Genomic DNA, 25,555 nt, shown 5'->3' on the forward strand with positions numbered 1-25,555 from the left:
AGCAAATGTAACATTTAGGAGATTCGTTAAGAACACGCTCTGACTGACAATGAAAGGCTGCAAAAGGAAAAACCCAAACAAAAATAAAAATAAAAGGTCTTATGAGGATATAAATTTGGTTTGGCCAAGAAGAAGAATGTAAAAAAACAGGAGCAGAAACAAATGTCTGAAAACATCTGCCCCCTGGTGGTGGTAAAGTTATTTTACAGGAGGGAATCGATTAATTATCTTTAACACTACAGAGCTCAGCTGAGAATAGCGTGGCTGATTTTGATCAATAAAAATATGACTTTATGTGTTACTAGTTGTTGTGACTAAAAGACATAAAGGTCACATGATTTTTGTCCAAAAACACAAACTAAAGTGTAAGTCAGAATTCAACAGATAAGTAATAATAAATAATAGTAAAGCTTTTATCGGAAAAGTTACAAAAACACACAATAAAATTCAAACAAAATAAATGTAAAGAATGTCAAAATATTAAGAATATTAAAAATTAATTAGTTCACATAGTTTAAAAGAATCTAGACTCAAAATAAAATAAAACAGAACAGGGTCAAATACAGTGAGTTTAACACTTAAAATTAAATAAAAATAATCTATAAATGTAGTTTAAAGAATAAAGTGATGGTAAACTAATACATTTATAATAAGTGTATAATAATGACCTGCTAAATATGAGTGATTATAAGATAAAGAATAAGCACAGATGTATAGTTTTTAATAACATAAAACAGCTGGAGGAGCTGCTGCATGCTGTAAAACTGATTTGTGGTTATGAGCTGTAGTTCAGACTGCTGGCTGACAGAGGTCAGCAGAGGTCAGAGATAACAGGGAAGCAGCAGGAGGCGGTGTGATGCTGGTAATTGCCTCTGCTGTGTGAGCAGATGTGAGGCTGACTCACAGCTATCCTCCGCCATCGAGGCGCCGCTTATTTGCCTAACGGAAGGTGTCACGTCTGAAAAACGACAGATTCGTAAAGAAAACGCCGTCTTTCTCACAGCTGATGAGCCATCATGTTGACTGACAGGTAGAGCTGTTAGCTCACACACACACACACACACACACACACACACACACACACACACACTCTCTCTCTCTGACATCTTTTTCACAGTATCACAGGCAGGCATCACTGAGGCCGCCTCACTGTGTTATTTTTATACTGTCTATAGACAGCCTATCAATGTATGGAAGCCAAGTGATGCCAATATTAACCTGAGAAAGCTACAAATCTTTTTATATTAAAAAAATTACTGAATGTAACATAAATATAAAACTGAACAACAGAAATAGTCTGGTTATAATAATAATAAAAAAATCTGTACGTATATATATTATTTTAAGTATGTCAACAAAAAGCATGTCCCCCCTGTTTTTTACGTTTTCTATTTTTAATATTTTATTAAATGTAAGGTTTTTCCAATTTATTATTTTTACTGATATTTAAACTGGTTTTAAAAAAATAATATTTGATTTTATGTATTAAACACTTTTTAATGCTTTCATAACTTAACTTGAAAAATGACAGGAGGCAAAAACTACAGTTTTGACATTTAGGGACTGTTTGCTTTTTAAAGAATGCTTAGGAGCATTTAACTAAATAGTAGTGGGTTTATGCATATTTGACCCTGTATGTGACCTCGTGTGGATTGGAGAAAATCCAAAATAAGTTCAAACTTCATGTCTCATCACTGTTTTGGCCAACGCTAACTCGAACACTTAGGCCTCAGTCACAGAGACACAGACACCATTCACTAAAATCTGGGAAATGGTAAATGGTAAATGGCCTGCATTTGTATAGCGCTTTACTTAGTCCCTAAGGACCCCAAAGCGCTTTACACTACATTCAGTCATTCACCCATTCACACACTGGCAATGGCAAGCTACATTGTAGCCACAGCTGCCCTGGGGCGCACTGACAGAGGCGAGGCTGCCAGACACTGGCGCCACCGGGCCCTCTGACCACCACCAGTAAGCAAACATGGGGTTAGTATCTTGCCCAAGGATATTTGGCATGCAGCCTGGAGGCAGCCTGGGATCGATTAGTGGCTGACCTGCTCTGCCACCTGAGCTACAGCCACCTTCCATTTTAAGGTGGATCGTGTCAGTCGCTAGCAAGGTTATTATAGCCAACAGGTCAATTCAAATCAACTTTATTTGTAATGTCTCAAATCAATACGACAGTTGTCTCAAAGTGCTTTATATTGTAAGGTAAAGGCTATAATAATACAACTATAACTATAAATAATACGAAACTAAAAACTAAAACCTAAGTGTGAAAAAAAAAACTTTTCGTTAAATAAAATGAAAATAAAAAGTAGACTTTTAAAAACAATGAAAACTGCCTGAAATAATCTGGAAAACAAAATAAAATAACATTAAAAATATAAAGGAAATAAATTTAGTTTTATTATCTGTTAGCTTAATAAGAATCACTCTGATGTTGACAAAACTGCGAGTCAGCTGTTTCCAAAAAGTTACCCGTACTGGTTTCCCAAATCTTGCCTTTGATGTTTGCTCTCCATTTAAAACTAGTTAAAAAAGACTAAAACTAATATTGGAACTAAGAAAAAGTCAAACTAAACACCCTCAGGCTTCTAGTATAAATCTAATAATGCAAGGGGACTTTCAAAGACCTGACCTGGATTTAAACTTTACTAGGTGCAGCTGTGGTACGAATTTTAAAATCATACGTCACTTAGTTCTCGAGTTAGCGCATTCACAAACTTGGCGGTTGCCATCCTTACCTGTCAGCCTTTCACAGCCGGGAGGTAAAAACTAAAGTGAAACGCTCTGGAGACAAACTGAAACTAAACCGAATCAAAAACAAAAAGTCAAAAAAAAAAAAATCAAATTAGAAAATACAAAACTGTAATAACTGGGGTGCAGCGTGGCATCGAGCGCTCTCAGGCCTGTGTGACTGAGGCTTAAACAACCACAGGCTTTGTTAATAACACCGGTTCTCTGAGGGAACTCGGAGCTCCGTTAACTCCAAACAGTCAAAGTGAAAAAGTAAACGTCAGCTCTGACATTTACTTTAATTTACTCAAGTTGTTTTACAGATTTTCTTGTGCACTGAGGGATCGTCAGTGACATTTCGGATGCTCACCTTCGCACCGACCTCCAAGTAAATGTATTTAAACAGTGTGGAAAAGCCGCCGGTGTGGACTCTGCAGTCATAATGCGACACTTTATAATTTCTCAGATATGGATCCAGACAGATTAAACACCTGCTGCTTCTGCAACGAGGCCAAATCGATGCTGTGAAAACAGAGCAGTAAATGCGGTTTTATCATCACTCTGTGGCTTAAATACTTCTCTCTTCCTCCTGTTCTGTCTCTATACGAGCTTTCTGTTGCAGACTTTCAGTGTATACTCGTAATTTATTGAAGACAGAAGTGTTTTTTCTGGCGCTGGTGTTTGCTGAAGGTGCAGAAAGTTTCCTTTCTTCACCGCCTTCGTCAGTCGGTTGCTCTTCGTCTGTGGCCTGTAGCTGTCACGGCGAACAAAGGGGAAACGTTAGCGACTGAATATTTCAAGTAAGACTTTACATCGTAGCCTGAGAGCTTTTCACCTGAAACATGAAGCGAAATAAAAGAGAGAGGAGAGCCTTAAATCCGGCGCAGCTCTTCAACTTCACCCCCGTCGTAGAAAATGTAAATCCTACCCGTGAACGCATGTTATGGCGCCAAAAGAACACATTTGACAAGTCAATCTCAGAGAGTCCTCAGGAAAAACCTGTGCTGCCTATTCAAGAGTTTCTGGCTCAGAGGAGGAAGAAGAAGTGTTCGCACTCTGAAGGGGAAAATGAAAACGTGTTAATGGAGCTCCTCTTTTCCTTCCCCGCACTCCACCCGAGGCCGTTTCTCTTCAACAGATTGCTTGAAGAGCTCAATTGTGCTCAGCTAATGCATAACAAACAGATGGAGCCGAGCGCAATCGCTCCAGAGTGGCGTCTCCGTCTCTTTCTCTCCGAAGCGCTGAAATAAATCAAAATTATGGTTTTTGGCATCGGTGAAGCTGCGCGGGAGGAGAGACGGTGCAGAGAAACACACAGTCACACATCACCCGGATGACGAGCGTTTTAATTACCGGCGTTTTTGCTTCACTTCTCTCAAAACTTTGATGGGTACGGTTGCTGTGACAACCTGGTAGCAGGTGAAGCGTGGCCGAAGCGCGGGTTTCCGCCGGTGTGGGCTGATTTCTATGTGGCGGAGTCATCGCTCGCCAAGTTTGCCAAGGTTATGAAAAGCAGCAGCGCTGAAATTAGACAGAGCCGCTGCAGCCCATTTACACTGAGACTCACCCACTCAACACTGTAACGCAGCACTGGCAGCTAATCAAAGCTCCACCAGCTGTTACAACTCCAAACCATCACAGGTTAGATTTACAGTGTTTTGGTCACCTCTGTGTCGTTTCCTTGGCGACAGATGTGATCATAGAAAAAGAACAAACGCAACAAATACAAACGGAAAGGTTGTGAGAGGGTCACTTGGCTAACAAAGTGATGATGAACAATGGGAGTTAATTGTGGTTAATGATAGTAACAGAGCATTTATGATGAGTGAAATTTCATCCAGCCAGCTTTTTGATGGATGTAGGCTATGCAGGGTGTTCCTGATGTCCTTCTTTCCAGATGCACTCTTCCAGTTCCTCCTGAGGGATCTATAGGAGCTCCCAGGTCAGACGAGAGGCTGAGGCTTCGCAGAAATGTAACCGCTAACCGCATTACAATAACTTGTACATGTGACAATACTGGCGCAGGATATGGTGAAAAAGGCCCCACACAGACCACTCAGCAGCCACTGGTGATGATGGAAACCAGGATTCCCCAACCAGCTGTGAGTCACTGCTGAACTTAGGCCTGCAGACTGGTCGGCTAATAGTTAGCAAGTATTAGCAGACAAACATGAGAAACCAAAAGTAACCGTGACAACCAAAGCAGTTAATCTTCAAATCTGATTTCACCCAATGAGAGAAGCCTCCAGGAACTACTGCCAACCAGCGGGAGAATACATGTGTTTCCATAGCAACCAGCGGTTGTTTCAACTTGCATGTGCATGTGTGCATGACGTCACGTGAGAAACCTCAGTATAATCTCTCCAGCAGGTAGTTGGGCGTCAGTGGGAGGCGCACAGGAGGAATCCCAATGATGTGCCCGAACCGCCTCAGCTGACTCGGGGATTTGCCTCCGTGCTCCCTCCAGATGTCCGAGCTCATCGCTCTCTCTAAGGCGGAGCCGAGGAGAAAACTAATTTTGTCTGTTTGCATTTGTGACTGCCGGCGAGGGTAGGAGCGTTTATGTCTCTGTGTAACTCCTAAAACTTCACCACTTAAATCAAACTTTTTTTGTATCAGGTTGTAAACGTGTTTCTTCGTGCTGTCGGACTGTGGGGACCGACCGGCTTTGCAAACGTTCTCCCTGATCCTCGAGTTTTTAGGTATCAGCTGCTGCCTGCAGGCTCACCGTTTGCCTCGGCCTCTAATTTTGTCTTTGTTCACAAATTGGTTTGTTCCAAGAGCCTCGAAGATCCTCAGCTAAACAAAACATATTTCAGTCGGTGTGTGATAGATGAAATAACAGTGTTTTCCTTTCAAAATAAAGCTCTGACCGGCATGCACTCTACAGATAATTGGATCATCCAGAGCCTCTTTGATCGTCCTTCATCTTTACAGGGTTTGTGTTGCAGCCGGTCAGTTTGATTGGACTCTTTTAGGAAATAAGAGCCCCGGGGTTTGTAATAAATGTAATAAATTCATACTTGACAAACTGCAGCGGCCTCTGGCCACGCAGAGACGAGTCGCACTGTAAATCCCCTCTGGAGCGAAGCGTGGTGATTGGCGTTTCATTTGGAGGCCGCCGGTGGCGGCCGAGGGGTGACTCAGCGGGACTCTGCTGACTCGGTTGAGCGATCTTGTTTTACCGGCGCTGACGTCCCGGCAGTGATTTAATTTGAGCCACAGACAGTTGCGATCAGAGAGGAGGGATGATCAGAGCTTCTGTTAAACAGATGTTACTGACAAAATCGCACATCTGCAAAAAGACGAGCATCAAAGAGTGAGACCTGATGAAAGTCAGAAATGTAATTACAGCAATATGAATTGTAATCTGCCCACAGGGACCGATGGAGCTCAGCAGTGAGTGAATACTGATTTTATCCATCTGAGCTGTCCTGCATTAACCTGATGAGTTAATGGAGTTCTGAATGGAGTTTAAGTTTTTAATTAAAGAAAAATATCTGAAGCTTTCACATGAATACAAACAAGGAAGAGCCGGAGAAGTGGACCCACCACATCGGGCTGAAAAATGAATCAACACTGCAGTTCCTCTAACGTCCACTAGAGGCTGCTTTTAAAGGTGAGTCACTGCTCATAGACTTCTATTTAATAATGACCAAGTTTACAGCAGAAATTAACAATTAACAATAAAAGAAATTAACATTCAACCCGATGAACACAATATTTTTGGTCTTCTCTCCTCATATCAACAGTACAGAGGCCATATTTGTTTACAACTCACCTGACTTTTAAGCTAGTGGAGGTTTAGCATCTCGGCTAAACAGAGTGGCTGAAGTGGACGTGTGCGCCATGTCTGTGCTGGAGGTGCAACAGAACTTTATGTTTTGATGTTCATTGCTGAACAGTGAGCCCTGAATACGTCTGTGTGGCGGCTGATAAAAGTGAAAGTTCAGTTTGTCAGGATCTCCGTTAGCTATAGCGATGCAGCAGCTGGTCTTCCCGGGGTCCACGGAAGAATCTATTGTCTCGCTGGCTCATACTGCTGGGAAATGATTAATGTTTATGTGAAGTTTTGTGTCTAAAATGCGCACAGTTCTAACTGTAGAAATGAAAACTTTGATAAAACCTTTGCAGCAGGAGTGTGGAAGCCAGGAGAAACCTGGTGGCTCCAGTGTTAGTTTTTAGACACTTTTGCTGTAGCCACACTGCAGCACGGATCTCATAAAGTTGGGCAGAATATCAAGTTTTACGTACAGAGACTCTGCGATGATAATACTGACTGAATCGAGGCGGAGTGGACAGATCATACAAACACCTGCTGCCAGCATCCATCGAGACTTTATTCTGGCCTTTTGGTTGATCAGCACGCCGTTTCATGCAGCGTTCCCGCTGGTTGGTTAGTAAATATAGGCCACAGAAGCAGACACACTGTGATCAAACTAAACTTGAGCAGTGAGGTCTAGCACCGTCATTCTGAAGCCAAAAATGTCATAATGATTGTTGACACTGATCGTCTTTTGTCTGTGACAGCCCAAAGTCACACAGCATTCCCAGTTTATGGATTTTAACACCGTAGAGGACGAAGTGTTCTCCTGCTGGCCTGCATCTGTTTTATATGACTGTATTTAATCTGCTTAGAAGACTCGGGCAGACTAGAGTCCTTTATGCCCCCCCGGTGGAGTTCATAAAACTTTATTATTGTTTCCTGACACTTTTTTCTTTTTTCACTCACAGATGTGTCGTTGTTGAGTTAATTACAAACTCTTTGCCTGATTATAAATGCTTTATGCTTCTCCGGGCGCTCTTGAAAAGATGTCTTCAGTCTCAACGAGATGACCTGATTAATAGATTGTTGAGAATGAAGGGACCCAAAGTGGAGACAGAACAAATCACGGTGGTGTTTTTCCCATTCTGTTACAGTGTCACACATTTAAATGTAGTGTTTTAGCGTACAGGTGGCTGAATAGGGTACGGAGACATTGTAGAAACCCTGTAAATAAAAAAAGTGCAAAGTATCAGTGCTGACTTTAAGCCAAAATAAAAGCTAATTGGGTAAGTTACACCTGTGCAGGTGTAAACAAACGTTTTCTGTTTCAGGTCGGGAGTCAATGGGCCTGAGTCATCGCTGGAGACAGCCTCTAGTGGACATTAGAGGAACTGCAGCTTTTGTCACGTTTCATTATTCAGCCCTGGATGTTGGTCTCTCGGTCATAATTAGAGCTCTGACTTGACCAAACTGTGTGTGGACACTGTATGAATAAAGGTTTAATAACAAAGGAAAGAACAAGCAACAAGGTTTCACAAGAACTTTATTTATACAAAAATGAAATAAAGTGATCAAAGGCAGCTGTTTTTCATCGTTGTGGCTGATTATTGTAAAAATGGAAGCTGAGCTGTAATCAAACGTGAAAAAAGAAAAGCAAGAAGTGAATCCAAATATAATCTACTGCATTAAACTCTCTCAGCAACACAGAAGCATAAGTAGTAAGATATACAGGAAGTGTATTTTCAAAATAAGGCACAGCACTAATGTATCACGACAGCCCTATGAAAGCAAAGCCTCTAAAGAGTATCTGATGACTGAAGCGTGGAAAACTTTAAATCCTGTGATCCTGATGAAGGCGGCGACCTCAGTAATCACTGCAGGAGAATAAACTCAGCGTGCTCACTGAACTTCAAAAGAACCTATGAATATCAAGCAGCAAAAAATAAAACATTCATACGCCAAAATCTCTCACAAACCTTTGAAGCCACCAACACCAGAGCTCAGACCGCCTCAAATCCACCACATTCAATTTCAGACAGTAATTACAGTCTGGCTAATGTCACTGCTAGAAGGGGCTGCGCCGCTCTCGACTCCATGCAAACTTTTTATTAGTTTTAGCACCAGTTCCTGCATCTGCTCCTCTATTAAACCTAAAGCTGCACATGGCAAATATTTAATGAAACGCGTTTGACGGCTTTAATCAAACTTTATTTAAATTCTCTTGGACGTCCCAAAGTTTCTGATGTCGTTTCAGGAGAAAAACAAACAAAAAGATGTCCGTTTGGGGAGTTTCGTGGAATGATGCAGCCAAAGAAAACACGGGTTACTCGGTTTAAATATTTAACCTGCTGTAAACAAAGATGTAAAACAATGTGTATCTTTAACCGGTTCACGCTGAGCGGCCTGGCGCAGATTTAAAGGTACTTTCTGTAAAAACTGATGGCAAAATTTAATGAAAATTTAACCACAAGGTGGCAGCGTTCCAGCTCTAAATACTGCGCCGATGTTACAGTTTCTCTCTATGTTTGACATTCTTAACACTTCCTGTGTTCTTCTGCATGTTAAGTTGACACTTTTACTAAATTTTAAATGGTTTTAAACCATCTTTAAATGATTTAAGCTCCTTTCGGAAAAATGTTTTATTAAATGTGACTTCAAACTGAGCCCATAAAGTAATCTTCACAGAGTTTAGTGAGGTAACAAACCCCTGAAACTGAGGGCTTACTTATCGAGGAGGAGCCCCCTGCTGGTCAAAGAATCCAGGTTTATTCTGCATTGGCTTCAGGACAGCGTTGTCCATCCTTTATGTACAGTCTATAGACAAATAGTTCCTAAAATTGGATATGTCACTTCCTGCTTGGCACCACGTCTCATAAACACTTTCAAAAACCTTCTCAGTGGCTTCTGTGAGGTCATTGGTTTATTTAAAGTTAAAGCGCTGGCTGATGTCGCCTCTAACACTACAGGGTTTCCTTTGCACACTGAAACCAGCCTGACATCGACTCTGTGTTGGTGTCTTTTCCCACCAGGCTTCTCAGAGACCAGCTGAGGCCAGTTTTACCTCTCCTGTGTAAATATATATATATATATGTATACTGTATATGAACATCCTGATAAAAAAATCTCAAACTTTTGTTGTATTTCTCTAAGTTCTCATCAACATCTGATGTCTTTCGTTTCCGTTGTGCAATTAAACTCGACCTCATCTGCACCTTTCACACTTTATGGACCTTTTATTTAAAGAAACCTGAATTTGTCTCCGTGCATCAGCTGATTTAAATATCTAGCAAACCCTTTTAAATAACCAGTTGATATTCTGATGAATTTTCTGGTGTCAGTACCAACTTCTTCCTTTAAACAGTCAGACAAATAAAATGTCCTCCAATGATGTCGACCAATCACAGACCTTCTCTCTGATGTGTCCTACTTTGGGCCTTCTACTTCCTGTGATCTTCCTCTGCTATCCGGGTGGCACCAGCTTCCTCCACAGGCCCCTCCCTCTTGCTCTCCAGTGCGACCTCGGTGTAGGTGACCCCCTCTTCCGGCTTGCTCTCCTTCCCTTGGAGCTCGGCCTCTGCGCCCTCCTGGCCCTCGGCGACAGCTCTCTCCTTCTTCAGCTTGATGCGGAAGGCCTCCTTGCTCGGAGCTTTCTTGGCGATGTTCTCTTTGAGCCGCTCGCCAGACTGCTTCAGCCGCTCGCCGGCCTGGTGCATTTTCTCCCTCCGCTCGGGTGGCATCACCTTCTCGCCCAGGTGGTGGAACTTGGTGCCCAGGTTATCTTTGGTTTTGCTCATGTTCTCCTTTGAGAAGGCGGCCTTCAGTGTTTCCGTGCTCTTCATGACCGACTTCTTGAGTCGAGCAGCTCGCGAGGGGTCGGCTTCTTCCAGACTCAGGTACTCCTCGTCAGAGGAGAGGTCGGCGGGGACGTCGTAAGAGTCCGGCTCCATATCCAGCCCCTCCAGGCCGGGTCCTTTGGGGGACTTGGTGACGGCCACTGATGGGACCTCTGTCTCACCCTGCAGATTAAATGAAAGGTAATTAGATATTAGAGATTTATTATCGAATGTTTCTATTATTCCTGTTTTTAATGATTCTGTGTTACTGTCCCATCTGATGAGTGTAAAAGAGATTTTAATCTCAGATGCACAGATCTAATTTCTACCTCATCTACTCAAGCCAGCAGTCTGAATCCAGTGTTAAATTATCAGTCTGTGTTGATACCTTTCAGGTCGTTTTGACCAGTGTGCTATTCCATGTGGTCACATGACCTCTCAAAGTTCAACCAAAATGCGCTTTTTGATTTTTTCTGCAGTCAGAAAACAGATGAAAACATCTGTGCGCCGCTGCTTTTGTTTCCTCTTCTATGTTACAGACAGAAAACTTAGAGTTTGGCTTTAGATTGAGACACGTTGGTGGTTACAATTTTTAAGAGAGCTTAAATGTGTTTGCTCAGCCCTGAAAACATCACATGGAAATAACTGATTTATTTTCTTTAGACTGATTTTATGAGAAACAACCCAACAGGACCCGTAATGTTGATTTTCTGCTTTTGTTTCTAGTTCCTCATTAGAAAAGGGAGAACCTGTTAGCCACCAGTTACTTATTTCTACATCCAGCATCATGAGAACAACTTCAGCCTGGAGTCTCGTTTGTTTCCTCCTGACGAGTCTACGTTCAATAATTGCTTAATTTCAGCTGTTTTTAGCTCTCGATCACCTCTGGAGCAACAATCCTTTGCTTGTAGTCTTTCCTCTGCCTGCTGCTGATGGGAACGTTGAGACGAAACCAAAACAAGGACGCAGAAGATCTCGGCATGACGCTCACGCTGAGCAACACGAGCATGTTCAGCACGCTGGTGTTGATCAGTACAACCTCCGTAGCTCACCATTTATCATTATTTTTTATGTCTATCCTGATTTTACTTTGTGACTCCAGATTGTAACAGACAAAAATATAATCTGGACCATTACCTCCTAACCTCGTGCTGTCAGAATATATGATGGTTTTTTAATTATTGGCAACCATGAGACTGGAAATATCCCGAAACCTGGATGTTTGTTATAACAGCCAACAAACATGGTGTAAAATCCAGATCACTGACTTTACTTTAGTTGAAGTCAGGCTAAAACACTTCTTATTTCTGTCCTGGATGAATAGAGGTGAAACACATATCCAGTTAAAGCATCTGAGTCTGTGGAGGACAGACATCCATCTCAAATGTGCTTTAAAGATCTGGAGTTTGATTTTTATCCATCTAAAGTGCTCATTAATCTTAAATCTGCTTGACTCCTTACACTTTCGCAGCAGAAGTCATCATTCATTAGCAAAGCGCCTCGTCTATCTTGGGATAAACACACGCAGTTGAAACTGATATCCATCTGTCTCTTCTATCCATTGAGGATAAATTACTCTGCTGCTAGTAAAGCTGAAGGGAGCTCGCACAGAAAACTCGATATTCCTCTGAGATACTCTGTGAGACTCAACCTACAAGCTCTGAAAACACCGGCAGCGTCATAAGATCCAGTTTTTCTATTTTTGCACATGGCGAGTAACCGAGGAAGCGGCTGGCAGGAACGACACCTGGAACACAGAAATACTAACCGCACCACCCGGTGAAGTCGGAATTCTGGTCCCCGTTGGACTGGACTGTTATCACAGCTGATTCGAACAACTTCTCATATCATTCTGTCAGATAAACATCTCACATGTGAAACAGTGGCCGCAGTATACCGTCCACCAAGAGACAGTCCTGTTTTACAGCTCGTCCACGTCAGGAGACGAGGGTCGGTGGTGGCATACGCCCACGAGACACTGATCCCAGTCTGGACCTTTGAGTATTACGCTCTCCGTTCAACTTGATGATCACAGCAAAATGTGTAGCAGACATGCACGCAGAAGATGCACTACCAGCAGGGGGCGATAGTGTATTTAAAGCCCAGAAGTTGGTAGCAAACAAAACTCATATGAAGTACATTGCAGGGTCCTTAATCGCCAAAGATTAAGCTAAGTGGCTAACATGTAAATAAATGCATATATGTTAATAATATGTGTTTAAACACTTTCCTGTGATTATTTTCATGGTGGCTTTAAATAAAATGTTCCTCTGCTGTTACTGCAGCGTCTGCATGATGGACCGACGTGTCCGTGTCACGCTTTGCCGTCATATCAGGCTGATCTGTTACTTTAGCTTTCAGTCACTGAAAGATTTGCTAAAAACTTCTCGCCTCAATTCAGGTGCTAAAAATATCTCGGCTAGTTTTAGGTGCCTAGTGTGGCTAGTTCTGGGCACAAAAAACTGTTTGTTTAAATTCAGGTGCTAAAAACCGTAAAGAGGCTTGATTTGTTACTAGTTTGCTAATGCTAACTAACTTATTGTATTTTCGGACAGTAGAAGGAGAATTTGATGACTAAAATAAATGAGAAAAGGAGGAATTAAATGTCTCACATTCAAAGTTTAGTGGCCCCTTAATGCATGATGGAAAGCTGTGCCCATGTGCTCGGGTTTTACAGCGACCAAGAGTTTTAATTGTTTTCGCGTCTTTACTCTTTTGAATGGCCGACACAACAGAGCAGCCGCTGGAGGAAGCTCGTCGCAGGCCTGCTCCACCTGCTGCGCCCTACAGGTGACTTTGGATGTGAAAGCCAATTAATCCTAATTAAGCCGTGGCCACCTGAGACGATGACACTCATTAATCAGGGCGGAGTCGTCAGAGCGTATCCACACGCTGTGAATGACACAATAATTACACCGGCAGGGAATGTGGGTCGAAGTGTGTATTAATAACCTCGCCGGTAAAGGAGGAAGAAGAAACGGAGAGAAACCATCAGAGCTTTTAATTATGTTAACACACTCAGCCGCACTCTAATCCTAACCTTTATGCATTTAGATCATGAACGGGGTCTACCGCGCGCAGCAGCAGGGGCCAGGGGTCAGTCTCTAGTGAGCGTTAAAAAGAAACACAAAGCCACTTCCAAGAATCACTCGAACAAATTAAAGAACGACAAGACAATCACAGCAGAGAGACGCAAAGGACAACAAACACGTAAAACAGGTAAAAAGAAACACGGAGAACCACAAAGAGTCCAAAGGTGTCTGCAGAGAGGCACAAGGTGATTACAAGTGACCACAAAGAAACACAAAATAACCAAAAAGACACAAAAAAACCCACAAGGAGAGCAAAAAACCTGCAGAAGCACAAAACAACTATAGACACATAATAAAAGAACACAATGACACACCAACACAAACAAAGATAAGTAAAAGTACCTTAAAAAAGCACAAAATTACACAAAAATGTCTTAAAAGTCAAATTAAATTACTTCAACATGACGACTGGATGCAAAATAAACACAAAGAAATAAAACAAAGTATTATCACTGTGACGCCTGTCGTGGTTAACAAAGCTGCACAGTGAAGCTGTGAGTACGTGTTCAAATCTCAGCCGTATTTGTGGCGTTTGAAGAGCTTCCTGCCGCAGCGCCTTAGCCTCCTGTTAGCAGGGTGACCTCCTTTAATCGTGTTTGTTCACTCCTCATCGTCTCCCTGCAGAAACAAACTAAAAGCCATCAGCTCCTGTAAAATTACACATTGTCCTCTGATGTCCGGCGCGCGCCACAGCGGCCCTGAGAGTAAACCGGCGGCCATTTATCTTTTTCTTATTACTGCCCACCGTCCGCCCGTCATCATTCAGCCGCCGGCAGGCGACGAGCGTCTCTAACAAAGCGCTCGCTGCTTCCTGGTTAAACGGCCCCAGCCGAAGCTCTATATTAGGAGACGAAGGGAGGCCTCAGAATAACGACAGCACATCGGTCATGTGGAAACTCAACACTGCAACTGTCTGCAGAGGCACCGCCCGGGACCAGACTGAGCTACAGCTGGGCTCGCTGTGAAGAAGGACAGCAGTATCTCATGCACTGTAGCTGGGGACACGCACAACACAGCAGATATGAATCATTCAGTTTCATCGTCCATGTGCGGACACGGCCTGGGGCGCGGTCATCGAGCGAGGAACTGCTGTATGATTTAATGATTTAATAATGACCATCAGTCAGAAGGCGAGAGGATTAAAGGGTTCGTGAGGAAGATGATGAGTGCAAATTACCCATGATGCACTGGAAAGTAAGAACTGTATATGAATGATGGACATAGGCAACATGAAGATGGTCCACTGGTTTGTGGACATGTTTTAGCTTCATGTTAGCATTTTGGCAGCTCCCATGTTGTTTTTTGGAGCCAGAAATGTAGTTAAGTGCTAAGTTAGCCGCTAATGTTAGCCAGCTTGGTTCAGTCTACATTCATAGACTGTATAAGTTCATCACACAGACACAGATAACTGCTAATTAACACAAAGTAACAAATAAGAGAGTACTGAAATATTACAGTTTCACTCATCAACACAGTTTTTACTGCATCAGAACACTGCATTAAAAATGCCAACAGCAAACCAGAGATTGAATAGATGAAGTGAAGCCAAGCAGACGGCTAGCAGATATAGCAACCTGTAACTGCGTCCACTGACACAGTTGGGGGGAAAAGGTCAGTCAAAAAGACACCACCCCAAATAATCCATCCACTCGCTTCTGCTTATCCTTTTTCAGGGTCGACCCCAAAAAATGCAAATGTTAAGTCTCAATACAACTTAAATAGGTGTGGTACATAAAAAACTAAAATCAGCCCCTCTGTAGTTATTTTAACAGAGAAAAAAAGCAAAAGAAATATATGCAAAAGGATACAAAATAAATTTTTAAAAATTACAGAAAAAATTACAAAATTAAAGCACATGACCGCAAAGACACGCAAAACAGTTCTACATGCAAAACATACAAGACAAATACTTTAAAACCCCCACAAAACACACCAAAGTCATGCAAAGCTGCTTGAAAACATAAAAAAATAAATAAAAGTATCTTAAAAAAAAGAGTTTAAATGATCACAGAAACATGCAAAATGTCCACCTAAGTCACAAAAAGACCACAAAACTGCACAAAAATGTTAACAAAGATACAAAAAACTACATGAAAACGACTTCAAGCAGACGTTAAACGAACAACTACAGACACAAACTGTTTTTTTTTTTGTTATTTCCAGAGTAAAAGTTCTTCTGAAACGACATCAAAGAGATAAAAAGGCCCAAATATTTCCACAGTTTAATCGTGCACAGCATTTTCTTAAATACTGTAACCATGGCAACCTAATGCTGCTCAGATTTGCAGCAGCGCAGAGATGTGACCTGGATACCTGGAGGGCTCTGACTCTCGCTCTGCAAGACCGTAAACTGTGTCTGCTCACAAACTCCCCGTCAAACACAGGCAGGCCTCAGCAGGCCGAAGACGAGTTCAGCGGTTCGAACTGTGAAATGTGCTGCCGGTGGACGGTGCAGGCGAGAAGAAGAAAACCCACCAAACAAAGTTGTAGTGGAGCCCATAGCCCTCCGCCCTCCCGTCTCTTTTTAAATACAGACTCATCTCACAGGACTTTTTCATCTTCTATTATCCTTCATCTCTTTGGCAGCTTTTTAGCAGCCGGTCAGGTTGATTGACGTCTCGTTTCTCGCCACATCCTGACCGCTGTGATAAGCTGACGTATCAGAGCCTGACTCTGGCTGACAGCAGTTTATGGCCTGTCCCTGCCGGCAAAGAGGGAGAACGCTGTGATCCCAGAATAGGCCCCTCTGTCACGGATCCACAGCAGCTGTTAGCAGCACACACAGAGCTCCGGTTACTATTCTGAAGTCTGAAGACATTATTGAGGACAGCAGACCTGCAACTCACTGCTCGACTTATCTCTGCAGAGCTGCATGGAAAAGAGAGCAGGGCAGCTCCCACAGCTTCCCACTGGAAATGTGTGAAGGCTGCTTTTTGATTACAGGCACAAAATATTTTCTTTATCAGCGCTGTAATGGACTCATTTCACTGTGATCTGATGTCAGTCATTTCTATAACTGTGCAAAACTCATACGGTGAATCTGACAAGAAAATTAATCTAAGAAAAATCTGTAGCACTGGCATAAAACATAAAACACTAAAAAACCACAAACACTCCAAAGACAGTTGGCTTTAGAGCTCGTTCTCACTGGTTGAAACTGAAGTCAACCCAGTTTAAGACTTTAACTGTCTTCAAATAGGACATACCAGCTCAAAATCATATCCAATTTGAAGTGTTTATTAATTAATTATTAACACTTTCATATTAAGATCTTGAAAATCCTGAAATAAGATAAATTCCCAAGACAAATACATGGATGTACTTTTATAAGAAGAAACAGGTTTAACAGTCAAGGAGGCTTGAGGAGGAAATTCTAGTGTGTTTTTTTAATTTAATTAACACCTCTGTATGACATGCAACAGAAACATAACTGAGTTTTAGAGGGAGTTATATATTTCTGTGTAAGTTTAGGTTACCAGAGTTCAGGCTTTGGTTTCCATTTTTTCACAACGTGACTGTGATTCACTCCAAAATACAGACTTTGGATTTTACTTGTCTTTGCACAGAAATAACCAGGCTAAAGGTTTCCCACTGTTTCAAGTCTCTGTGCTAACCCAGGCTAACCGCGCTGTCATTACAGGCCAAATAAATAGGTCCAACTCTGAATGATCGATGACGTACTGCGCTCTGACTGAAGTACTCTTAAAACAAACTAGAACATAGAAATACCAGCAGCGTTTGGAGGATCAGTGAGCCGGCTAGTTGACACACAATGACGTGCTACCTGGAGCTATAGCTAGGCTAACGTGCACACAGTCAGTGGCTACATCCATGTTTTACACTATCTATGTTTGGCACTTTAAATCTTATAACTTATGATCCTGTCGAATGGACAGGTGAGAGTAAAAAGCACAAACTAAAGCTTTAAAATACATGACACGTACATTTTCATCCCAAATATAGTGGAGTAGAAGAAGAAAGCATCATGACGCAGAAATACAATATTGTGCATTGTAAGATTAAAGCACTGTAGTCTAATGTTATACATCTCAAGTTTTCAGGCCCCTCTTCAGTTTGGATTCAGGAGACAGACACTATCTCTATTTTAAGGCCTGCTGAGGCCTAAGTTTTAGGCTTCAAACTTTCCTTTTTGCTAAAGCATATAGTTAGGGCTGGATCAGGTGACCCTGAATCCTCCCTTAGTTATGCTGCAACAGGTGTAGGCTGCTGGGGGATTCCCATGATGCACTGGGTGTTTCTTCTTCACTCACTATGTGTTAATAGAGCTCTGCACTGAATCACACTTGTTATTAATCTCTGTGTCTCTTCCACAGCATGTCTTTATCCTGTCTTCCTTCTCTCACCCCAACCAATCACAGCAGATGGCCCCGCCCCTCCCTGAGCCTGGTTCTGCCGGAGGTTTCTTCCTGTTAAAAGGGAGTTTTTCCTTCCCACTGTCACCAAAGTGCTTGCTCATAGGGGGTCATATGATTGTTGGGTTTTTCTCTGTATGCATTATTGTACGATCTACTGTAGAATATAAAGCTCCTCGAGGCGACTGTTGTTGTGATTTGGCGCTATATAAATAAAGCTGAACTGAATCGTCAGTAGGTGACGTGTACGAGTCTGTGATCTACATCTGCGATCCTTTTAACGAGGACTAAACGCAAGACTGTAAGTTGATGTTACTGATTGTTAGCACCATCACTAAACAAACAGTCAAGCACTCCAGTCTAAATGTTCCTGATTGAGATTTAAAATCCGACACAGCTGTCATCTGACAAAAGCTGAACTTATAAGGCCTGCAGCTACGAACACAGAGTCTTTGATCACCGTTATAAATCTTTCAGTTCACAGAAATGTTTTTTTATTTTCTGTCCATCATCCGACCAGCTCCTTTAGCAGAAAATCCCACCGCACTGCGGTTCCCAGCTGCCGTCTCTTCACGAGTGTTTCACAGCATTCGGACTCACTCTGTGACCTTAAACAGAATATCATGTCTCCTTGGAAGTGACGCTCATAGTTTAGCTTTATTTTTCCAGCCCTTTACGTTCAGGGAAGACTTGACAGGAGCTTTTATTCTTGTAAATGTTGCCTTGCTTTCTAAATTAAAGAGTTCAGTCGAGAGTTTCTTATTAAAACTTTGAAGTGAATCCACCTGATCTGATTAAGGTTGCCCACACTTTGGATGAAAGTGCGCCCTCTCAACATAACGAGGATGCCTTTCTATTAATTGCCAGTGTTTTGGAGTCGAGGGCTCTTATGAGTTTGAACTTAATCCGCCCTTCATTTCCTCACATCGACGCTTGCCCCTCTCACTGCGTCCGCCGCTTAATGAACCGAGTCAGAGTTCATCCAGTTAAGATCTCGCTGCTTGGCACAGACTTTGGTCTACTTCATTTCTGATGCTTAATTATTCTCCAGTTCCTTGTAAACAAAAATCTGGATGTAGCTCAGAGATCTTCTCTGGGGACTAAATTCAGATTTTATCTGTATTTTTAACTCATTCCACCGTTTAACTAATGTTCTTTATCAGCTCCGCAGCACCGAAGGACAAAAGAGTCATTTTACACCAAATTTAAGGGTTGAGCTTTGGCCTCTTTTTTCCATGTGGAATAATGAGATGCAGTCCTAATAAAGCACATTAGGTCTCAGTCATGCAGGTCTAGAGACCGTCAGCGAGTCCACTGTCAATCATTGGACACTGGAAAAGAAAAGGGGAATTCCCATACTGGTTGGCGAGTTGTTGCTGTGGTTGTTATTCTGGTCTCTTTTGCTTTTTGTTGCTTAACTATCCTCTTAAAGTCTAATAAACCCTGAAATTACTCAATTCAACAATTAGCCACCCCGTGCCAGCTATTTGCTGGTCATTTGATTAAGCTTGCTCTCATAAGAAGAGTTAGTGGCTCCCAAACGTTCAAGATTTCTCTGCCTGCCTCTCAAAATGTGACATCATTCAGAAAATTCAACAACTTTTGTGAGAAATTCTAAAAAATAGTAAGACTCTTCTGATTTCCTACCCTGAACATTTATTTATTTTCCTTGTTTAACTAAATCTGTTTAAGTCCTGATGAGGTCATCGTCAGAGAGACTTTGTGCTACTGCTGTCCGCCCGGTAGCAGTTAGATATCAGACGTTGTCAGGCTGAAATGTGACACTTAAAACTCCAAACATGACTGTTTCTACTTTTCTACTCAGTTTCTAATGTGAAAATTTAAAAATATTCTGATTGGCTGGCTCATGAATCCTCTTCTATAAATAATCACAATTAGCTTATTGGATTACTGAGTGAAGACTGTTGACTTTGCTGTTATTTAGCTGCAGTTGTTCAGCCTCCCTTTAATATATTTTTGGTTTCTTTCGGTTTTCATTGATTAATTGTGTCCATTTAAGTCTTCAAAGGGTCACTGATGCACAATAATAAGTCTTTCTTAGAGAGAATCTATCTAAACCCTGCAGTTAAGCCATTAACCCCCAGGCTCGCTGTGGTGTGTTCAATGGGCAGAATTCATAAAGTCAACATTTAAACATCCGACCCTGAGAAACTCTGCTGACCTGGTAGATGACGACTCTGAACTTGTTGCGGGTGAGCAGCTCATCCTGCGTGGACTCCACCTTCTTGACTCGGACGTTTTGCTTCTCCACGCGTGTCCGGACCTCTTTGACGTTGGCGCTGACTTTGCGGGTTTTCTGCAGGAGCTTCTCTACGGTGCCGCTGGTGTCGGTGTGGTCCTTTGCCAGTTTCAGGACGTCCCCCTGGATGGTCTTGATGTTGTTCTCCAGATCCTGCTGACGCTCCTCCATGCGCTGCTGGGAGGACTGGACGTTATCGATGATGCTGGCCACGCGCTCCAGCAAAGACAGGATGGTCAGGGCGCTGATGGGGTTCCCGGCCTCATCCTCCACCCCGGCGATCTCCAGCTTCTCCTGGATGCCTGCGCTGTGGTACTTGAGCTGATCCATTATCAGGACTCCTGAGATTCAAACTTAAGTTGTAAGAAAAGTTGTGGTTGTGCAGAACGGGACCAGGATCTTTGGGGTTACCGTCAGGGAGACCAGGGCAGCAGCACCAAGCACTTTGACCCAAACTCCGGTCTGGGGACGGGAGAGAGGAGCAAACTCCACCCACTCCTTTTAAAAAAGGCTTCAGATCCAAAGGGAGCCTGATTCAGTCCTCATCGGGATGTGGGCCAGGTGATAAACTTAGAGGGGAGCAGCAGTGCTCACACGAAACCCCCCTGCAGCTAAAAATAAAAACTCTTTGTAAGGCGACACTCTGACATTTTGGGAAATGCAAAGCAGGAGATGATGGAAATTCCCATTCAAGTCCCACTTTTCGATGCCAGCCCCACGCAAGACTGATTCATAATTTTCCGTCAGTTTCACACGTTACACACCAGCAGCTGTGAAACATGTACATCAGCAACAGCTTAGGAGTCACTCTGCAGGCCTGCAGGGGCAGATGCAGCGAAGTCCCAGTTGTCTGGTGTGATTACACAGCGCGGGAATGTTTAGGGGATTAAACACTGCAGCTCTGCCCTTTTTGCTTTCCCAGGACGACAGAGTCCAAACATTGACTGAGATTCAGATCTGAGGCTCTTTATAGAGATGACTGACAGTTCGAGAGCGTGAGGAGGAGTATCAGAGCGACACTATTTTAACACCCGGTCCTCTGAAGCGGCACCGCACAGAGGGGTTTATTTAGTCTGAGCACTGTTCAGTGTGCAGCACACGTGTGTTAATATGTTGTATTTAGTGCTCTTTGCTTCACAGTTTGACAGCATGAAACCAAACGTGCAGGCTACACTTCATCCTTCAATGACATGCTGAAAAATGGGTGTTATGAATTAATACGCCTTCGCTTAAAGCTCCTTCATCATGTACCAGCAAACTGAAAACACAGTCTCACAGCAGTCTGGGAAATACTCACAACATGTAATCTATTGATTTGTGTTCCTGAACACCAATTTTACCTTTTTGTAGAAAAAAAACATGTTTTTTGTTTGTTTTTTACAGTCCAGACTCTCTATTGATTCACATGTCGGAACAGGAAGTGGAATTTTTCCAGACGTAACCTCTGAGGTCTAACTCATTGTAGGTAATAACCCTAACCCAATACTATACTTTGGACAAAAGCAAAACTGACCTTTTGGAAATGAAATTTTTATATCAGGTAGAATTAATATTATCCTTATTCCCAGATTGTCAAAATTTGGAGAAATGAGGGCCTAACATTAAAAAAAATCTGTATGTAGGAGCGTGATGTGACACTCATGCTTCTGCATAAAGTAGTAGGCATGTCCCTGCTCTGAAACCCTATACTGTAAGCTGACGGGCACCTCCCCAGAAATGTGACCGATGCAGCCCACAGAGACCGCGATTGGCCCCTTCAGTACTAACAGTATTAACCCCCCGTGTATTTCCTGCTATCTCTTATTTTGCTGTTAGTTTTTTAAATGGAACGAAAGAGAATTTATGAACTCACCAACTCATGCTTTCATGTCAAGCTTGCACTTGACTCCTTATGAACCAAAACTACTTACTACAGACGTACGCAGGCATTAGCTAAATGCAGCCTGTCTGTGGGAAGGAAACAACCAGCATGAATAAAGACTGGACGTCTTATGAGTCGCTGTTAATTATGAATAGCTTTTCTTAGTCATTAGCACAAATTTAAAGAGGACATAAAAGGACAATTTAACAAGTTTTATAAATAATTGCTATTGTTGGAACTCATTTTGTGAAAAACTGGGATTTAAATTGATTACTTGTTAAATTATAATTGATTTTCGTGTAATAGAAACTTTCTGGCTCAGTGACCACATCACAGGGTTGGTTAGTTGGACAGCATTACCAGAAACACAGAAGATGAGGCTGGCAGGCATTTCGACAACATGCTGAGACACCTTATATATACTTTCAAGTCGAGCAGGAGGAGAGAAAGAGTTAGCTCGGAGGAACTGTGGTGTACAGAAGGGTTGGGCAGCATCACCTGGTGCAGGTGTGGACAGTGCATGGAAATGCTGATCAGCTGTCAGGGTGCTGGTGTGGATCACATGCTTGGACATCCACCCATTCCCTCATGACCGACATTTACCAGATGTTCTGCTGCTGATGTTGGAAAGGGACATGCATCAGCAGCAGGTACGCTAACAGTAACTAATGGTAGCTTGTTAGCATCTAAAATGTGACAAAATGATGTCTGAAACTTGAAACTTTATAATTTAAGTATGTCACTAATTCTAAGTTGCCATATACACTATCACTGTTTAGTTAATAAAAAGTTCTTTAACCTGCTAGTTTGCTAACTAGCAGTAGTTCTGAGACTTATGACTTGTTTGACCCTGTGGTTAAACGAGGCTAACTGCACAGACAGTCTAACCTAAAGTCCTCGCTACAAACCCTAGCATTGTGGCTAGCTATCACTTTTGTGCAGCTAGCCAATAATGAAGAATCACTCGCTGCTTAAGTGGTAAAGAGGGCAGATGGACTGCGTTTCCTTGGTTTTTACCTCCATTAAATTCATTGCTGCAGCGATGACTATGGCCAAGTCCTGGAATATCTATATCTATATAGTTATCTGGATATTTGCTGAGATCTCTGCTCTGTAGCCAGCCACATCTGTCCCAGATGTGAAGTATACTTTAGCTTCAAATCAAAACTTTGTGTTATTTCCATTCAGTCACTGCTTTAAGTGATGTAGACATCAAATGAAACCAGAAGAATTTGATCAGCACAGGATACCAGATTATTACTTTTGTTATCATCCTTGTGTCTGATTGGTACACAGTGTTAACCAGCAGTGTTTGACAAATTTTGCAGCAAATCTAATCTGATAATTTATCTGAAGCCCTGTCATAGCTGGTGAATGACTTCAGTGCTGCATTTGTCCTGAACCCACTGTTATACTGCACACAGGGTAAAGTAGGTTCATTTAATATTTATATGGATTTTGGTTTGTTTAGAAACAGCTCTCATATAAATCAGTTTAATTACACAACAACAAACCTTTATAAAGTTACTGTTTTCTTCTTTCTAATTTGCTGTAACTCCAGTTTAATAAAGACCAAACATATTAAATCAGCAGTTCCTCGCTCTGCCTTTATTTAAGCATTTCCTATGTTACATAACTACAGTTTATCCTTGTTTATGGAGGATAAACTACCTCTGGAGGCTGTTGAATGAGTGAAAGTTTGATCCTGGTAGGTTTTCTTTTTACTGGCTGATAGTTTGGAGCTGACTGACTGCTGAGTCTGGTCGACTGAAATCAGCAGCTGCTGCTGTCCCTGAATACCCTCCAACCCACCCAGCTCTGCTTCTGCACCCACCACCTCCAGTCTATATCTCTATATTTACCCGGGGTGGCGTGCCTGAGGCCCCGCCACCGGCAGAAATGTATGACACTTATAATGTGGCGGGTTTATTTTCATATGGCGAGCAGTGACCTCTGACTTCTGCACACCAGGGGAATTTGGTTAGACAGTCGACGCTCCTGTGAGGGGGGGTGGGGGGTGCAGCGATAGCGGGAGCTGAAAGTCATATCCAACATCTGTGTTTGTTTTCAAACCACAAACTCCCACATCAGGGTTGATGCACGTAAACACTCTGTAACCACGCTCTGTCATTTGAACACTATTATACTGAGATACGCACGACTCTGGCAGCTTCACTTAATGACTAATTAAATCTGATAGGTGAATACAAAATACTGTGAGCCAAGTTCATTTTTCATGTGCTGCAGCCTGGTGGTCGTGCCAGACGATGCTGCACAGAAAGTAAAGTCATCCCACAGTCCAGCTTTTACCGCCATTACTGTCTTTGTATCAGGAGAATATGAAGAAGATACTGAAGACCTTTTTGTAGACTCAGCTTCTTCACACCTGCCTCATGCCTTCATGTGTCTCCTGAGAAAAGCTGACCCTAATCATTTTGACATTTATCAAATTATGAATTTGTTCTAAGGGCAGAGTAACCTATTTTTTCAAAATACTAAAATACCCGTGTGTGTGTGTGTGTGTATAGGGCCAGAGTCTAATTATTAGTGAAAATAACATCAGCCTGTTACAACCGGTCGCAGCAGATGGCCCCGCCCCTCCCTGAGCCTGGTTCAATATACAGTACAATATAAAGTACCTTGAGGCGACTGTTGTTGTGATTTGGCGCTGTATAATAGATGGATGCTGTTTCCAGGTCTTAAAGTTAAGTGCCTTAAACCTGCATTCTTTTTATGTGCCAGCAGGGGGCGACTCTTTTCATCCCCAAAAACAGGTGGTTGAACACAAGTCTGTAGGCTCCACTAGCTACGCTCAGCTGTTTTGGGTACGGGTGGGATGAAACACTTCAGACCACGGTGTTGGTTTTTGTTTAGCCATTTCCCTTGTTGCTGGATTTCAAAAATAGCGGATTTGATTCTTGTGAAGGAATCGCTCTCATGACTCAGCCAGTGACGTCAGTCCCTGGCCAATCAGTGGCATGTATTCTGTTGATGTCACAATTTCAACCTGACTCATTTTGGCTGTAACCCCGGTGTTCTGACAAAACGTCCTACTTTGGCAAAACGTCCTACCGTAAGTAGTTTATGCACATTTCTGTTGTCACAGAGTAATTCCAGCACAAATGTAAGTAGGTATGATGGTTTGCCACTTAACTTTGCCCATCAGAGTATGCTTGTAGCTCATAATTATAAAGCCAGAACGGTTTGCCACTTCATTTTAGCCGTTAAAGTATGCTTGTAGGTCACATTCACAAAGGTAGCATGGTTTGGCACGTAATTTTACCCGTCAGAGTATGTTTCTAGCTGTTATTAACAAAGGTAAGATGATTTGCCACTGAATTCTCACTGTAAAATTATGCTTCTAGCTCATATTCACGAAGGTAGGACGATTTTCCACTTAATTAAAGCTGTTAAAGTATGCTTGCACGTCACATTTACAAAGGTAGGACGGTTTGGCACGTAATTTTACCCATCACAGTATGTTAGTAGCTTATATTCACATAGGTAGGATGGTTTGCCAGTGAATTTCGTGTTGTGCACATGCGTAGAAACAACGGGTAGGATGGTTTGTCAGGTAGGATGGATTCCCAGAACACCCGGCTGAGGGGGTACCAAAACAAGGACATGC

General features: G+C 42.4%; 1 protein-coding gene across 1 annotated transcript; it reads right to left on the reverse strand.

Annotated features, from left to right (window-relative positions):
- Nucleotides 1-9,809: 9,809 nt before the first annotated feature.
- cavin4a (caveolae associated protein 4a) lies at nucleotides 9,810-20,396 on the reverse strand. The gene is made up of 2 exons (XM_063462766.1): nucleotides 19,989-20,396; nucleotides 9,810-10,524 (listed from the first exon to the last, which is right to left on the reverse strand). Exons 1-2 carry the CDS (start codon nucleotides 20,394-20,396, stop codon nucleotides 9,946-9,948), a joined length of 987 nt encoding a protein of 328 aa, XP_063318836.1. The 3' UTR covers nucleotides 9,810-9,945.
- Between the last annotated feature and the right edge of the window lie 5,159 nt (nucleotides 20,397-25,555).

The sequence above is a fragment of the Pelmatolapia mariae genome, linkage group LG18, assembly GCF_036321145.2.
Source record: "Pelmatolapia mariae isolate MD_Pm_ZW linkage group LG18, Pm_UMD_F_2, whole genome shotgun sequence".
Lineage (NCBI taxonomy): Eukaryota > Metazoa > Chordata > Actinopteri > Cichliformes > Cichlidae > Pelmatolapia > Pelmatolapia mariae.

What these genes read in the sequence shown, in the direction of transcription:
- cavin4a (XM_063462766.1), bottom strand. Translation starts at nt 20,396, where the DNA reads ATGGATCAGCTCAAGTACCACAGCGCAGGCATCCAGGAGAAGCTGGAG. An exon ending in TCAGAGTCGTCATCTACCAG is followed by an intron (nt 10,525 to 19,988) that starts GTCAGCAGAGTT and finishes TTTAATCTGCAG; the next exon opens with GGTGAGACAGAGGTCCCATC.